Here is a 16,521-nt window from a genome sequence, read left to right on the forward strand (position 1 = left end):
CCCTCTTGTGCACTGGGCCCTGCACTAGGCAAAGAGCTAGCAAGACAACACACCATTGGCACTTGCCCTCTGATTAGATGAATTACAAAGCTAGCAACAGCATGACATGAAGTACGGGAAAGACTCCAGCCTTTGTAGTCTCAGGTGGGTGTTCAAACCCATGGCCCGTTACCCACAGTGTGACCTCACAGAATGACTTGGCCTTAGGCCTGGGTCTCCTCATCTGTCAAATGGAATATTCCTGCAAGGTTCCCCCACAGGGCCATGGACTTCCCTCCTCCGTAGGGAGCATCTGCCGCAGAAGCCCGGCGTTCCCACTGAGAGCCACCCCTAATGCTCCCTGACTGGAGACCTGGGACTGGGGAAGCGGGGCTGGTTATAGAGCAGGAGAGTAACCCTGTGCGAGAAAACCACTTCCCCCGCCAGCCCAGCTTGGCTCCCACAGGACCCCTGCGCAAGGTGAGGACAGGAGAACAGGGAAAGTCACACTATATCCTCTAGTCAGGCACCCCCCCCTGCCCAGAGTGCTGGTATCCGAGAGGAAAGAGGAGTTAGGAGCTGCCCATCTTCTCCCTCACTGCATCTTTCTTACCCCCACTTTTCCAGAGAAACCAAAGAGAGGGGGAAACCAACATTAGCAAGAGGAGAAGAGAAGCAGAAGAAAGGTCCCCTCCTTCAACCCTCATCCTTCTTGCTCACATGGGAGCCCCATCTCACTCGTCTTCCCCCACCACCCCCCTACATGTCGGAGCCCAGCAGAGACCCTGAGAGTCTCATCTAGTGAAGATTTCCCAGGGAGTCCTTGTCCGCTACCAGGACACTTGGGTGGGAGTATGTTCCTGTCTCCTGAGTTCCCAGAAGCTACCTTACAAATCAACTTAGAAACATTGTTCTGGGAAGATGGGGGCTGTCTATGAATATTATCTAAATGGTTTCACTGAACGCGCTAGCAGTGACGAAGAAAAGAGGGTGAATGGCATCAAAGGCACACCTCAGGGCATCAGCTTGTTAGCACAGGCTGAAGGGCAGCTCCCTGGGGCTCAGAGCCCAGAAGAGTGCAGTCAAGACGTGACCGCCAGGGTGCGTCAGCCCTGCTGCCCAGCCCAGCCTCGCTAGCACCCCTGGCACCATCCCCATGGGTAACGCTGATCCCTGCTGAGACTGGGGAGACGGTCAGGTTAGAGTTGAGCTTACGCTTCTAATGAGTGTGAAATGAGTGTATTTAGAGTGTGAAAGGAGTATTGTATGCATGTGTGTAACTTGTAAAACACACATGCATTTAAATATGCATATGTTAGCTTTCCACTCGGGAGCTAGAAGCCAAGTTTATTCGCCTGAAAATTATATCATTTTGCTTCATGAAAATTTTAAGTAAAACAAAGTCCCTCTTTCTTGTTGATTGTAATAGGCATTGAAAATGCAGAGATGGGGCACCTGGCTGGCTCCATGGGTTAAGCATCTGTCTTTGGCTCAGATCATGATCCCAGGGTCCTGGGATGGAGTCCCATGTTGGGTTCCCTGTTCAGTGGGGATCCTGCTTCTCCCTTTCCCTCTGCCTGCCTGCTTGTGCTCTCGCCCTCTGTATCGCAAGTAAATAAATAAAATCTTAAAAAAAAAGAAAAAAGAAAAAGAAAATGCAGAGTTGGAAATTCCCACTTAGCCTTTACATCTTAGGGGTGTTCGGGCATGTTCAACTGGGGCAGGAGGCTCTGCCCCAGTTCTGGGAGCGGTTTTCGTTTATCCCACCTTCCTTCGACTTTCCTCCGCTGGACTGTGAGATCCTTTGCGCCAGGAATGTCTCAGGACAGCTGGAAGGGAAAGGGTATCTTAGGCTAAAGGAATGGCTCATGTGGGGTCACATGGACACGAGAGGGACCTCCAGGAGGCTCTCTTGGCAGAAACCTGAGAGGCAGGTATGGGGAAGGGCCATGCCAGGAAGGTCCTGATCTGGGATGATGACAACCTTGATCTTTATCCAGAAGCACGGGTAACTATTGGATTTTGAGCTGGGAAATGACATCATTGACTCTCTCCTTCACAAAGATCCCTTTAGCTGCGGGCTAGAGGAGGGAAGGGGGTAGGGGCTGGGAGCCAAGGGGATCAAAAGCAAAGGCTAATGGGAGGTTACTGGGGTGCAGATGGTTGAGGGTAAGACTTGAGCTGTGATCAGCTGTGGGAACAGAGACTGAGAGATCCAGGAAACTGAAGAAGGTGACTGGGATTGCGCACCAGGGATGGCTCTGCTCTCAAGGAGCTTAATGTGATGCAAAATTCAGATAAGTAAACGTTTGCAGTAGAAAATGTCGATGCTGCAATTGGTAAGTTTGGGATAATACAGAAACACACAAGACAGGAACCTTACTTATTCTCGGAGAGTCCAGAAAAATTAGGGCCACTAGAATAGGGAATCTAGAACAAAGAGGAGATTTTTATGTGAAGATAATGAATTTGGTTCAGGACAAGTTGAATTTGAGACCCTGTAGGATGTTCACGGCCTGGCCAGGAACTGATGTGCTTACTCATCTAGCACCTGGAGAAAGGTGAGGCTGGAGCTGCTGCTGCTTCCTCCTCCACTTCCTCCTCCTCTTCCTCCTCCACTTCCTCCTCCTCTTCCTCCTCCACTTCCTCCTCCTCTCTCCCTCCTCCTCCTCTTCCTTTGATTTTATTTATTTGAGAGAGAGAGCACGAGCAGGGGGGGAGCTTCAGAGGGAGAGGGAGAAGCAGGCTCCCCGCTGAGCAGGGAGCCCGATGCAGGGATTGATTCCAGGACCCCAAGATCATGACCTGAGCCAAAGGCAGATGCTTAACCAACTGAGCCACCCAGGTGCCCCAGGGCTGGAGGTTCTTATCTGAAATGAAGGTTCTCAGCCTCTAGGAAGGATGCTAAGACCACAAAGGAGTAGGAGGTAGCCCCCAAAGACTCTGAGAAACAACAACTGAAAAAGTGGGAGGAGAACCAGAAGAAAGAGCAATCATAGAAGTCAAGGGAGGAGAAAGTTTTAAGAAAAGAGGAATGGGCAGAGATTCACATGCCATGCTCTAGGTTAGGGTGTGGAAATGCGGATGGCAGCTTGAGACTAGTCTGTGCAGAAGCTTGCCTGTGAAGGGCGTGTGGAGATGGCGGGTGGCTGGGCTGCGATATGGGGGTGAATTTAATATGAAATTTACATGGAGGGAGGCCAAAACCAGTAGAGAAGAAGGCACAGGAGGTTGCTTTGAGGCATAATCACCGTCCTTTCCCTTCATACTTGCTTTCCTTGCCTTTTGCAGTCCTTGAGCATTCTCTGAGTCTCTTAGGTATTATGGGGAGGAGGTGAGGGACAGAAGACAGTTCTCTGACCCTAGGGGACCTTATTTGCATTTTCTCTTGCTCTCTCACCAGACCCCAAGTTCCCTTAGGGCAGGGACTTTGTCTTGTCACTGTTATAGCTGCAGGATCTCTCCCAGGGACCAGCACATAGTAGATGCTCAAAGAGGATTTGAACATTTTCTGTTCAATTATTATAACAGCAGTGCGTGGCTGAAGAGCTGTCTGCTGAGGTATCAGTGAAATATTAACGTTTACTTTAAGCTCTTCTCAGTTCATTATTTTGAGGCATTTCTTCTAACCCCTTTCTCACCAGGCAGTTCTGCTCGGCTTGATTTTTGTCCTCAGAAAGAGAATAAAATTGACAGTTGAGCTTTTCCAAGTCATAAATAAGGCCATCAGCAACTCTCCTTTCCTGCTGTTCCAACCACTGTGGACATTTGCCATCCTCATTTTCTTCTGGGTCTTCTGGGTGGCTGTGCTGCTGAGCCTGGGAACCGCAGGTAAGAGCAGTGGGTTCCATCACCTGGGAGTTGGGCACGGAAGAGCCTGCCATTCTGCAGCCATTGGCCTGTTTTCACAGAGAGCAAATCTCCCATGCAGCTAGAGGTGTCCGATGACAGCGGTGAGGATGCCAGGGGCTCTGTCATGGAGAGAAACAGGAAAATCCTTTTCCTCTTTTACACTGGCTTTAAAGAAACTGGGTTCATTTCATGAGAGAACAAATTCAATCAGGACTGAAACAGCTTTTGGAAAAACTACAGTCTAAGCAAAGGACTCTAGAAAGAAGGATTCAGATTTTATCCAAGGCAATTTGCCGACTGTCAAGTCGGGCGATCAAGAAGCTCACCCCGTTAAAAGTCTGTTGTGCTCAGTAAAGCCCACTCATGTTTAAAGCAGGTGCACATGGTCAACGTTGCTTAGGTCCCTAGAAGACAGTCCTGAACCCCTGCCCTCCTGTTATCTCTCTACGGTGGTGTTCCACTGAGAGAATCCTCGGAATCAGCTAAGGGGCTTTACTAAAGTACAGTTGCCGGGGCCCCATCCTCAGAGATCTTGATTCACTTGGTTTGACGTAGTGCACGTGATATTGTTTTTGAAGCCCCTTAACAGGGCAAAGAAGTGCTATTTAAAGTACTGCCTGAGGGGTGCCTGGGTGGCACAGCGGTTAAGCGTCTGCCTTCGGCTCAGGGCGTGATCCCAGCGTTCTGGGATCGAGCCCCACATCAGGCTCCTCCTCTATGAGCCTGCTTCTTCCTCTCCCACTCCCCCTGCTTGTGTTCCCTCTCTCACTGGCTGTCTCTATCTCTGTCGAATAAATAAAATCTTTAAAAAAAAAAAAAAAGTACTGCCTGAAATGAGGTAATGAGCTCATGTCAGAATATGTATCACTCCTTCGTGGAGAAATCTCATGATGGGGGAAAGAAATGTCAGCAGCAGGAAACACTGGGCTTCGTTAGCAGTTGGTCCGTGTTCTGGCACAAGCTCCCCATCTCACTGCAGGCTAGTAACAGCGGTGTGGGGACAGGCAGCTGGCCTGGAGGCACACTTTGAGTGGCCCTGTTCTAGATCTTCTCTCACTCCTGTTCGATTTGGTTAAGGCTCACGTTCACACTCTGATGGGAGTACCAAAGTGTAAGTTGCTTTCTGAGACCGTCACCAGACAGATAAGAACCACAGCAGATGTCAAATCAACAAGGCTATTGTGATTCCTTGCTGTTTTGATCAAGTTGTTGTCCCGGATCAGCTCCAGTCAAATATGTAAGAACAACTGCTGGTAGTAGATTCTTAGTCACCTGGGGTCTCTCCTCTCCTCTGGAGTCAGCTGACCCATTGGAGCTTGCTTCAAGATGGTCAGCAGGCTCCCTGGGAGACACAGCCCCTACCTCCAGCTCCAGAGATGCTGTGTTCGCTTCTGTTGTTCTCTGGAAACTCTCTGCAGACCTGCAGTGAACTCAGAATAATTATCCAGGAAGAACCAGGACTGTAATCAGTCAGAATGAGCTGTGTCTGGGAGTCACAGAAGGTTCAGACAACCAGTGGCTTAAATATGATATGAGGTAATTTCTCTCTTACGTAAATGAAGTCCACAAGAAGGAGTCCCATGCCAACGTGGTCCTCTGGAGACGGAGGCCCTCGGCGCATGTGTTCGACTTCATCTCAGCACCCTGTGGCTGACCTCCTGTCCCACTTGCTTCCATCCGGTAGCTGACATGGACACAACCACATCCTACGTCAGCCATTAGGAAGGTAGCAGGGAGGAAGGTGAGCGTGCCCTTCCCTCCCTCAGGCCTCCCAGAAGTCGTGACAGCACTTCCACCTCCACGCCACCGGCCAGATCCTCGTGACACGGCAACATCTTCCTGCGAGGGTTTGATCTGGGGGCAGCCATGCATAGTTAAAAATTACAGGTTCTATAGCCAACAAAAAGTGAAGAACTGTGGGACTGTTGGAAGTCTCAGCTTGGGCAACGCTGAACAACTCCATTTGGCTCGCTTGAAGCAGTCTCGGTCCCGGTCAGAAAGGAGGGCAGCGGCCTTGGTACGTGGAGGAACCCAAGCCTTTGTTGAACAGTGCCCCAGCTCCAGGCTGTGTGCTAGGAGCTTTCGGACGTTCTCTGCTTTGAGCATGGCCGTCCCCTCGTCCTGTGTGTTGTTATGCTCAAGTTCCAAGCAAGGGGGTTGAGGTTCTGAGTACGCGCTCCATGGAAGGTCACCCCACTAGAAGTGTGAGGCTGTGTCTGGGAGGCAGAGTGGGCCTCCTCAGTTGTCTGTCAAGTCAGAGCAGGACTGTGGCCACAGCAGCTGGCTGGTGGATGTGGCCTGGGCCCACAGTGTTGTGTTTGGGGCCTGTGGTTGCAGGACAACAGGGCAGGGCCAGAGGTCGAAGCCAGGGTGGGCTGGGAGTGAAGGGTGGCAGAGGGTGGCAGAGCCTGGTGCATGGGGTGGTGGACGGTGGTATTGGAACCCTTGCCCTAAAGAAACACTAGAGGAAGGGTGAGTTCATGGGTGATATGACTTAGGACCAGGGAAGGACCTTCCTTCCTCCTCCAGCCTCTGGGACATAGCCGCCCCCCAGCCCCGACTGTCCTTGTGGGTTGTGAGTCTGGCTTAACCCACGATACCTTGGGGCAGGGCACGTTCATGCGTTCTTGCCTTTTACTTCACAAGTGTTAGGGGAGTGTTGTGGGGCCAACACTCTGGGCAAGGCACTGGGGAGAAGTAGTGGTCTCTCCTCACAGCACTTAGAGTCCAGCAGGACAGACTGACAATGAAACATGTGCTCATGGTGAAGGCTGATGAATGTCACGATGGGAGAAATTTGGGGAGCTCCTAGAGCACCGAAACGAGACTCTACCCCACTTTGTGAGTCAAGGAAGGCTTCTCAGAGGATGGGCTAGAAATTGCCAGATCAGAAGATACAGAAAGAAGCCAAAGGCGATTTGCTAGGGGTCACAAGCAAACACTAGGAGAGGACCTGGTCACAGACACCAGGAGAGAGCCAGTCCTGGGAGTTAGGGGTACAGGCGGAAAGGAACATGTCCCAGGGCTGCCTTGACGGTGAGCGGCCAGCGGGGTGTCCCTTCAGTTCCCTGTTAGGCCCGAGTTGGGCTCGGGGCTTAGGGGCCGTGGAGTACCATCTGCCCCCAGGGCTGCGAGCAGGAGAGACAGGAGGACAAGTAGGGGATTCTGTGGGGCTGAAGGTAGCACGGCGTTCTGGAGCCGCCTTGGAGGTCAAGTACTAGAGTATGGCCGTTCTCTGTCAGTGGATGGAGGAAAGCAGGCCAGAGGCGGAGGGGCAGGAAAGAAAACCAGGTGCTTGGGACCTGACACAGGCATGCATGCGTGCGTGCGAGAGGACCTTCCGCTTTACAGGAGGGGAGGTGTCACAGGGAGCTCTGGCCTTCCCGCCTGCTGGCTCAGGCACCCTAAAAACCAAACCGGCTGTCCCCTCCAGCCACCTGACTGTCCTCTCCATTCACCTGTGCGCCAACCCCAGTGCACAGAACTCCTTTGTTTTCAAAGGCCTTTTCACTCGGTGCCAGAGCCACTGCTCTGGGCCTGGGTGGGTCGCTTCTTGGCTTCCTGTCATTTTGACCTTTGGGAGACACCCCAGCTGCACTTGTGGGAGCCTGGGAGCTGCTGTCAGAGCTTGTGAAAAGAAGCCAGGTGATGTGGGTGGTCAGAGAGGGCGGCACAGAGCCTCAGTGTCTCACTTCACGTCCCCTCAGGCAGTTAGAGAACCCTCCAGTTGTGCAGTCCCGTGCCCAGTGTGGCCGGGGGGAGAGGGGGGTGTGTGTGTCCTCAGTGGGTAATAGTTGGGAGCTTTTTATCATGTCAGGTGGTTGAATGAACTAATATTTTAATGTGTAAAAGAGAAAAAAATACAGAAAAAATGACCTTGGGTTGTTTTTGCCCAGACGAGCTATTTCTCTAGCGACTACAAACCAGTCTCTGAGCTAGCGGACGAATTCTGGCTTGTTCGGGGATTGTTTGAGCAGAACCATATCACGGCCCTCCAGCAGTGACACGGATTAGCCCATTGGGAACTGTCTGCTGCCAGCCCTGTGACAAAGACTATTAAAAGCCAGTGGGGAAAAGCGAAAACTGTCCTAACCTTGGGAGCCCAGCAGGTACAGGTGGCAGGTTGGAAGGAGCCCAGGTGGGCTCAGTACGCCCAGCTGTCATTAAGGTGGCCTGGAAAACCCCAGAGTCAGCAGTGAAGAAGCCCATGTTAGGGCAGCACCCCCCCCCCCCCCCCCGTGTGCTGCGGTTGAAAGGCGATCACAGGGACACACTCAGCGTGCTTGGGACGGCCAAGGGTCATGCTTGCAAAGGAAGCAGCAGGGTCGGACAGAAGGTTTCCCATCAAGGACCCGGGATCCAGGCTGGTTCTGGCCTTCCTTATATGTTAATCCTCTGTGTTTCCCATTTTGGCAATGGAAAAATGATGCTTTCCCTGGGCTTCACAGGGATGTGAGAAGGCTGAGATGGGGCCAGAGCTTTGCTTTGCAAATAAGGGACCGTATATGTCCCTTATGTTGGGAAGTGCTGTCGGCTAAAGAGTATCTGGTACCAGCTTCGGCTTTACTCTCTGCCCTGCCTGGCGTATTTGAGAACACAGTTTAAAAGAAAATTGTCTTCTTTTTTAAGTTCTGAGAGATCCAGAAGATAAAGCCTCCTAGCAGCCCAGACCTGTCCTAGGAACAGGTAGAGGGAGCTTGCACAAAAGAGATTTTAAACAGCTTCTTTTTTTGAAGTTTATGGTCCCTTTAGGAAGGTGCAAAGGAAAATGGTCTCCAGGAACATTCGTGCCTTTGCACCTGCTGTGACCTTCATCTGGAAACACCTCCTCTTAGCAACCTGTACCCCGACTCTCTACCCCAGACTGCTTGGAAAGCTAGTCATTCTCCAAGAATGATTTTGAGCATTATAGTTCTTAGAAAATCTATAAATTCCCCAGGCATACTTAGTATTGCTTCTTCATTTTCCTTGCATTTTTTTTTTATTCTTCATTCTTTCAACAGCTATCCATTGCAGGGTTAGGAACTGGAGGTACAGCCATGAGCAGGACCGAGGCACTAGTGAGTGGGGAGAGAGGGAATAAATAAGTAAATATATTGTATGTCACGTGGTGATGCGTCCTACGAAGAACAATAATGCAGGACAGTGACTCGCGTGTTACCGTCCCCCTAGAGTATGGACATCTTGAGGTCAGGGGCCATGTCTTGTTCTTTCTGTGTCTCTTACCTCGGTGTGCAGCCCCTAATGAGTTCAGTGAATGTATCCTCAGTCAGTGAGTGAATTCACATCAGTGCTGTGGATATTAAATGAGATGCATACATAGAAAGAACTTGGTAAATTATAGACTTTGGCTCAATGAGGTTTTCTTCTCTTTTCCCCTAATCTTCATGCTGTCAGAGCAGAAGCTGAGCCTGTGGGAGACACAGGCAGGAGGGACAGCAGTAGGACACTTGAGCCAATTTGCTGGAAGAGGCCAATACAGAGAATGTACTAGAAAGTTGAGCCCTTCCAAGTTGGACCTGCTTCCTTTGGGAGGTCACCCCAACCAGCTGGACTGCTTTCTTTGACAAACTGCCATGTATATGATCATGACTATCACCTTAATCTTTTGAAATGCTTTAAAGTTTGTTTATAGTATCCGGACTTAAGTCTAGCTTCGTGATGAATTTCTACCAGTTTATATTGATGATATCCCCAAAATGATCTCCAATCTCTATAGTAGGATATATTAGGAATATAGGATATATTGGATACACACACACACACACACACACACATACATACATATGTGTATATAGGTGATATATTGAGGAAGGTTGATTCATTCTTTCATTCATTTATTCATTCAATATGTATTGAGCATTTACTGTATCAGACCCTGTTATAGATGCTAGATATGCAGCTTTCCTTCTAGTTTGGAAGCTAGAGGGGGGATGGGCATTAAAATAAGTAAGTGCATTTTATATTACAGTAAAAGTTGACAAGTGGTATGGAGAAAATTAAAGCAGAAAGGAGGAAAGAGAAATGTTTAAGGGGAGGCAATTTTAATTTTGGTGAGTGGGTAGGGCTTCATTGAGAAGGTGAGATGTGAGCAAAGATTTGAAGGAGGTAAGGGCAGAGCCATGAGGCTGTCTAAGGGAAGGGACCATGTTCTTGGCAAAGGGAAGGCAAGAGTAAAGGGAACAGCAAGAGACAAGGGTCCTGGGGGCACAGCAAGCAGACCCCTTCAGCCGGAGTGGGGTGGTTGAGGGAGAACATGGGTCAGGAAGGGGTCAGAAAGGGCACGGGGTCGGATCCTTGGGCCTTGTAGCCTTTATAGGAACTCTGCTTCTGATCTGAGGTGGGAAGTCATTACAGTTTTAAGCAGAATAGTAACACGATCTGACTTACATTTTAATAGCAGCCATCCCGGGAGGAGATGATGCTGGCATAGTAATGGCTGAGGTGTGACATAGCAGATTCTGTGGCTCTTCTGAAGGGTTTCCGGGTTGATCAGTGGAGGGCGTGAAGGAAAGATCTAGCGAGGACACTGAGCAGCTGGAGGACTGGACTGCCATCAGCCAAGATGGGGAAGACTTTGAGTGGAGCATGTGAAGGGAGAGCCTATCGGCTTTGATTGTGTTAATTGAGACGTCTTTTCAGCAGCCAGATGGAGATGTCAAATGGGCAATTAGCTGTTTGAGTCTGAAGTTTCTGGAGAGGTCCCAGCTAGAGATCTACACCGGGGATTTGGGATCATATAAATGGCATTTGAACCCTGAGCGTAGAAGGAGTACAGGGATAGAAGGGCGGAAATCCAAGGACTGTGCTCTGGGGGACCTTCAGTGTAAGGGATCCGGAGCTGAGGAGGAAGACAGAAATGAGGCTGACCAGGAGCAGCCAGTGGGCAGGAGGATAGAAAGTGTGCTGTCCTGGAGTCCAGGGGATGGGCTCCAGGGATACGGGAGTGGTGTCCAATGTGTCAAATGCTACTGTTAAGCGAGGTAAGACCCAAGGACTGACGACTGAATTTAGCAACAAAACCACTTCAGGGGAGTGCAGGAGAGTAGATCATGATCGGAGTGGGTTTAAGGGAAAGAGGGAGAAGAGAATTGAAGAGAGTAAGTAGCCACATCTTGAGGAATTTGGCCATAAAGAGGAACAGAGGGGTGCCTGACTGGCTCACTCAGAAGAGCGTTAATGCTTGATCTCGGGGTCATGAATTCTAGCCCCACATTGGGTGTAGAGATTTTTTTTTTTTAAGATTTTATTTATTTATTTGACAGCCAGCCAGCGAGAGAGAGAACACAGCAGGGGAGTGGGAGAGGAAGAAGCAGGCTCCCAGCAGAGGAGCCCGAGTGGGGATCGATCCCAGAACGCCGGGATCACGCCCTGAGGCGAAGGCAGATGCTTAACGACTGCGCCACCCAGGCGCCCCTGTAGAGATTATTTTAAAATAAATACATAGATAAATAAACTTAAAATTTTTTTTAAAGAGGAACAGAGAAATGGCAAGGAAGTTGGAGGAGTCAGGAGAGGTTTTTTTTTTTGTTTTTTGTCTTTTTTAAAGATGAAAGATGGTTAAAAACGATTCCATTGAGAGGCCTACTTGGATGAGGGAGGCAGGAGGGGAGAACTCTGAAGAGCGTCCTCAGCACGTGAGGAGGGGGGTCCACACGAGGGGTTAGCCTTAGGGTCAGGGACAGTGTAGCCCATTACGTGGGGGTCAGGCCATTGGCTCATGCTGACAGCAGGTAGATGGCTTTCTGGTTGCTCCGAGAAACCAGAAGTGAAGTCATTGACAGAGGGTGACAATGGGGAAAAAGCCCTTAGAGGTTGAAGGAGGAGTTACAAACAGTCCAGGAGAAGAGATGAATAGCCAAAGACGGAAGCATGTGAGTTCCTGAGAGTCACTCAGATGGTATCTTCTCTCTGATTTTTGTTTGCTTCTTTCATGTCCCCCCCCCTTAATGGCTAATTCCGTTAGCCATCTTCAGCGTGATTCCAACATGCGGTAGATGCTTAATGTCTTTGTTAACGCCAGGAATTCTCTCTACCTGCTTTCAGTTAGAGCTAGCCCTGCATTGGACTCGCTCTTCCCAGGGTCTTACCCACTTAATCCTCCTAGCAGCTGCCTGCATAGCACTCGGGGCCGCAGGACTGGATGGGGTCACCAGGGTGCAAGGAGTTGGCTTTAGTGTCTTCAGATTACGAGCGATGGAGCAGAGATGTTACAAGGTCCCATTTCCTGCCCGAGGCTGGTCGGCCATGAGGGGACAGTGCAGAGATACGAATCTCAGCCTATGGGACTCAAGTCCACGCCTGTAACCGCTGCCTCAGGGTTCATCTTGTCTACCCTCTTCATCTTGACAGAGAGTGGAGGCCCAGGTTGCTTATCACCCGTGTCAAAGCTGAGACTGGGACCAAGTCCTCTCCGAGTTCAGTGCCCTTTGCACCATCATCCCTGTGATCCATCATAGCTTGGGATCTATCAGTTCCGTTCTGTTCCCCTTAACACGTGTAGGTTTCACATAGCCGTAGCTGTAGTACAACGGTCTTCAGCAGCAAAGCTGCGGGTCTTCTGGTGGAGGCTCTGGCCTGCACTGACACTGCCATCCAGCAGAGGGCAGTCTTGTGCGCATAAACACGCCTGCCCCACCCACAGGCGGTAACCGCTGCCTCCTGGGCTTTGGGCCTGAAGCCTGAGCGCCTGATGGCTCAGAATGTTTGCCTAAAGCAGACAAGCGGTAGGTGTGTCCCCCGGTGGCATTTGGCAATGCCTGGAGACCTTTTGGGTTGTCATAACTGGAGGAGGGGAGGGAGGTTGCATCTCGTGGGTAGAGGCCAGGGCGAATGCTAAACATCCTACAAGGCACGGGGAGGACCAGGGCCTCCCTGACCTCCAGCGAAGGATTGTCTGCACTAAAACGTCAGTTTGTTGAGAAGTTGAGAAACCCTGCCCTAAAGGAAAGTCTGGAAACAGCCTGATAAAACTGAACCAGAGGAACAGGTGGAAGGCGGCTGAGACAAAGATATTCTAAAACAGCAGTGACCAGAATAACTTATGGGCTCTGCTTCTTTGGGGAATGCCAAGGGTTGGAAGGCCCGTATGAACCCTGACTTACCACTTTAGCCACTCTCCAGTCGCTACTGCCATCAGTAGGCCGAGCCGGAAGGTGCGTGAGTGTGCCCCTCACAGCGCAGGGCAGCCAGGGCCTCTGTATTTACCTTTCTGTCTGTCAAAGAAAGCATCCCTCCTGTTCTGCGGGAACGTTTTCCACCCAAACCATTTGCAACGTCGTAGGCCTGTTCTTGCAAAACTGCCGTCTATGAAACTGCCGTCTATCCCCAGGACTTGACCTTGCAGGAAGTACAATGTGCTTGTAGGCTGGCCCTGGTCACTTCTGACATTCCATGAAGTGATTCTCCAAGTCTCCACTGACCCGACCTACCTAAGCAAGTATGTTGGTGGTGAGGGGCTCACCTCCCTTAGCATTGGGAATGCTTTTCTGAAACACACCCATTTTGGAAAAGCATCAACGTTTATCAGTGCCATACCTGAGACAGAGATTGCCTCCCAGCCAGAAAGAGCCCAGTGCTCAATAAAATATTAACTTCTCTGTAAGTCAAGCTGCTCCCCTGTTTCTCACAATGTGATTCTTGTTCAACAGAATACAGAGCCTCAGGAACGAAGGCCAGCCTCCGTCCCTGGAATCAGATTGGTCTACAGTGGGATTATCTTCTCCCACATTCTTTACAGAGACCCTCTTGTGAATGTCTATAGACACGGGAATTATGAGCCTAAAATCAATTTAGAGCTAAGAGAGAAAATACGAAACTCTCTTTAAATGTCATTCAAGTTGTAGGTTTTGCCAAAGACCGAAGTGCGCATCTTCTGACTTCATAGTTTTAGGATTGTAGTTAGGATAGTTACAATATTTTTAAAAACCTAGTGGGAAAACATCTAGAAATCAAACATAGCCACAGAGCTGGGATTTGGATTCACTAAATCCAGCCTGAATTGAATTGCAAAGCTAATTCAGGAGCTTCTTTCGATGAGGGCAGATGAAACAGGGACTGGACATGTGAATGGCAGAGCACTGTTGGGATGACCCTGCTGGCCTGGTTTAATATAGTATTGAGCTCCAGAAATTTAATAAAATCATTATCACTTATGGAGTGAAGTGTCTAGGAACCAGGCCTTATATTAAGCATTTACCATGTACTCTCATTCAAACTACCAGCAGGAAATGGGTATTATACCTAAGGAGACTGAATAGCTTACCATAGGCTAATGAGCAAAGGCTCAAGCTGGGATACGAACCTAGGAGGTTAACACTGAGACCCAATAGGTATTTTAAATGTGCAAGAAGAGTTTGCCCTTGAAATGAAATCTGCAGTGAATCCTGTTGAAAAAATGATGATCCTTGTCTCTTTCATAAACTCTAAAATTTTGGTGAAGCAGGGTTCTAGAATATAGTCCTAATGGCTGTAGTCCTAATAACAAGTTTTGTTTGTATCACAAAGTGGTGTGGTAGAAAAACCATGGATGTTAGAATCCAGTGTGTCGGGTACATATTCTCCTTCCGCTGATTAGGAGCAGTGAGACTTTACAAAAGTTCCTTGACACTTCCAAACCTCAGTTTTCATATCTCCAAAGTGGGATGAGCCTTAGAATATAGGTCAAGTGTCTCGCAGATTGACTACCCATCAGTGATTATGAGTATTGTTATTGATATTACTCATAAGTTGAACATTTTGCAGTGTGTGCTATGGAGATCTCAAATGAGGGCGGATGCTTCCAACTTTACTTTGGTGTCTGTGTCTACATAAGGCCAACAGCCAGCCACGAGGAAGTGCAGCCTGTTGAATCATCTTCTGTGCTTCGGAAGACATGAGTGTAAAGTGTGTTGTGTTTTAAACTTCAGGAGCTGCACGCGTTATTGAAGGTGGCCAAGTGGAATATCAGCCTCTTGTAGGCGTTCGGTACATGTGGTGGTACCATTTAATTGGCCTCATCTGGACCAGCGAATTCATCCTCGCGTGCCAGCAAATGACGGTAGCCGGGGTGCTGGCCACTTGCTACTTCAACAGGTAGGCCTAGCAGGTTACTGCTCTTGATTTGTCTACGTGCTTCGCGTTGGGTATCACGAAAGATACTTTGGAATTTTAAAGGAGGTTGGCAGGAATCAAAGACTAAGGTCAAGGGGCGCCTGGGTGGCTCACTCGTGAAGTGTCTGCCCTCGGCTCAGGGCGTGATCCCGGAGTCCTGGGATCGAGCCCCATATCAGGCTCCTACGGTGGGAGCCTGCTTCTTCCTCTCCCACTCCCCCTGCTTGTGTTCCCTCTCTCGCTGGCTGTCTCTCTGTCAAATAAATAAACAAAAAAATCTTTAAAAAAAAAAAAAAACAAAGACTAAGGTCAACATTGGAGCAGGATGCTTGTCTGGTAGTGAAAAGAAATATTATACCTTAAATTTGTCACATTTCCAAGCTCTTTCGCCTTAAGCGAGAAAATTCAGAGGGAAGCAAAACAGGGACATAATCCTACTGCTTAGAATTGAAAGCTGTCTGAAAGGAAAGGTTGACTTCTGTAAATATCCGTTCTTATTGACTTCAGACTTTGGAACACACTTCAGTGAGTTCTGTGAGCGTTATTTTATCCAATGTAAAATGAAGAAAATGTTTTCTTGGAAAATAATTTTAAACCCTAAGGAAATTGTATATAAAATACAGTTCGTGTTCATCTAGTTAAGTACTAGTGAATCAATTACTTGCTTCTTTGTTCACCATGGTACTTACTTAAGTGTGTTCACCCCATTACCTCATCAAAATAATTGAGGATATACACACCCCCGAACTTTTCACCTCGTTTGCATGTGTGTGAGACTCTCCATGGGGCAAAGATAAAACCGCAGGCAAGCAGAGCAGGCCAGGACAATGACAGGGTTGGACTGAGGACAGGAAGTTTATTCCCGGTAGGGCTGATCCTCCTCTAATCTGCTCAGACCAAGTGAGCAGATAAGCATGAACGTTCGTGGGGGTAAGAAAGTCAACCAGGGATGATTCATCCCAATGAGCAATTACCTCCCGACAATAAGGAGCGCTGTGGGTTTTAATACAGGGGTGCTGTTTGGGGGCCTTCATCATTAGAGACTCTCTGGGATGCACACAGGGCTTGTAGCCCTTGGCCTTGATAACCTCTGAGCCACTGGAGGTGGGCGGCATGTGCTGCTTTCTCTTGAGTACGGGAGCCAAGATTATTCTAACCCGCTGGCCAGCAGGTAACAGCTGTCTGACGGTACTGATTTTGTGTCGCTTAGAGTCCTGAAGCCGGACTCGAGGTATCCGGCACGGCTGAGGCCGGTAAGGCTCTATCCTGAAAGGAAGGGAGATAAGTAAAAGCCTAAAGACGGAATAGTGAGGACCCCCACTGCCACCACCAGGGGGCATTCAGGCTCAGCTCCTAGGATGTTGACAGCCAGGTGGCTATCCCCCTCGCAAGAGATGAGAGCATTCTTCTTTGGAGAGAGTACCAACCCAAAGTAAAGACCTGCAGATCATGCCATGTGGTGGGGGAGGGGTCCCCCAGTGAAATGATTCCCTGACTGAACCAGACAGTGAAACTCACCAGGCAACTGTCGGCCCGCATACAGAGCTACCAGGTCACACTATAGCTCCTCAGTCTTGAATATCAGTTAGTAGCCAGCGA

The 16,521-nt window shown here is 49.4% G+C and overlaps 1 protein-coding gene across 3 annotated transcripts in view; it reads left to right on the forward strand.

The window, feature by feature from the left end:
- The window catches only part of SLC44A3 (solute carrier family 44 member 3), a 95,459-nt gene that overhangs the window by 35,284 nt on the left and 43,654 nt on the right, over positions 1-16,521 (forward strand). For all 3 annotated transcript variants that reach the window (XM_045801735.2, XM_087866112.1, XM_045801736.2), the window contains exons 9-10: positions 3,624-3,810; positions 14,739-14,904. In XM_045801735.2, the coding sequence (XP_045657691.1) occupies positions 3,624-3,810; positions 14,739-14,904 (353 nt within the window). The remainder of the gene's footprint in view (positions 1-3,623; positions 3,811-14,738; positions 14,905-16,521) is intronic.

Source organism: Ursus americanus, chromosome 12 (assembly GCF_024610735.1).
Source record: "Ursus americanus isolate L20-20 chromosome 12, mUrsAme1.1.p, whole genome shotgun sequence".
Classification (NCBI taxonomy): Eukaryota; Metazoa; Chordata; class Mammalia; order Carnivora; family Ursidae; genus Ursus; species Ursus americanus.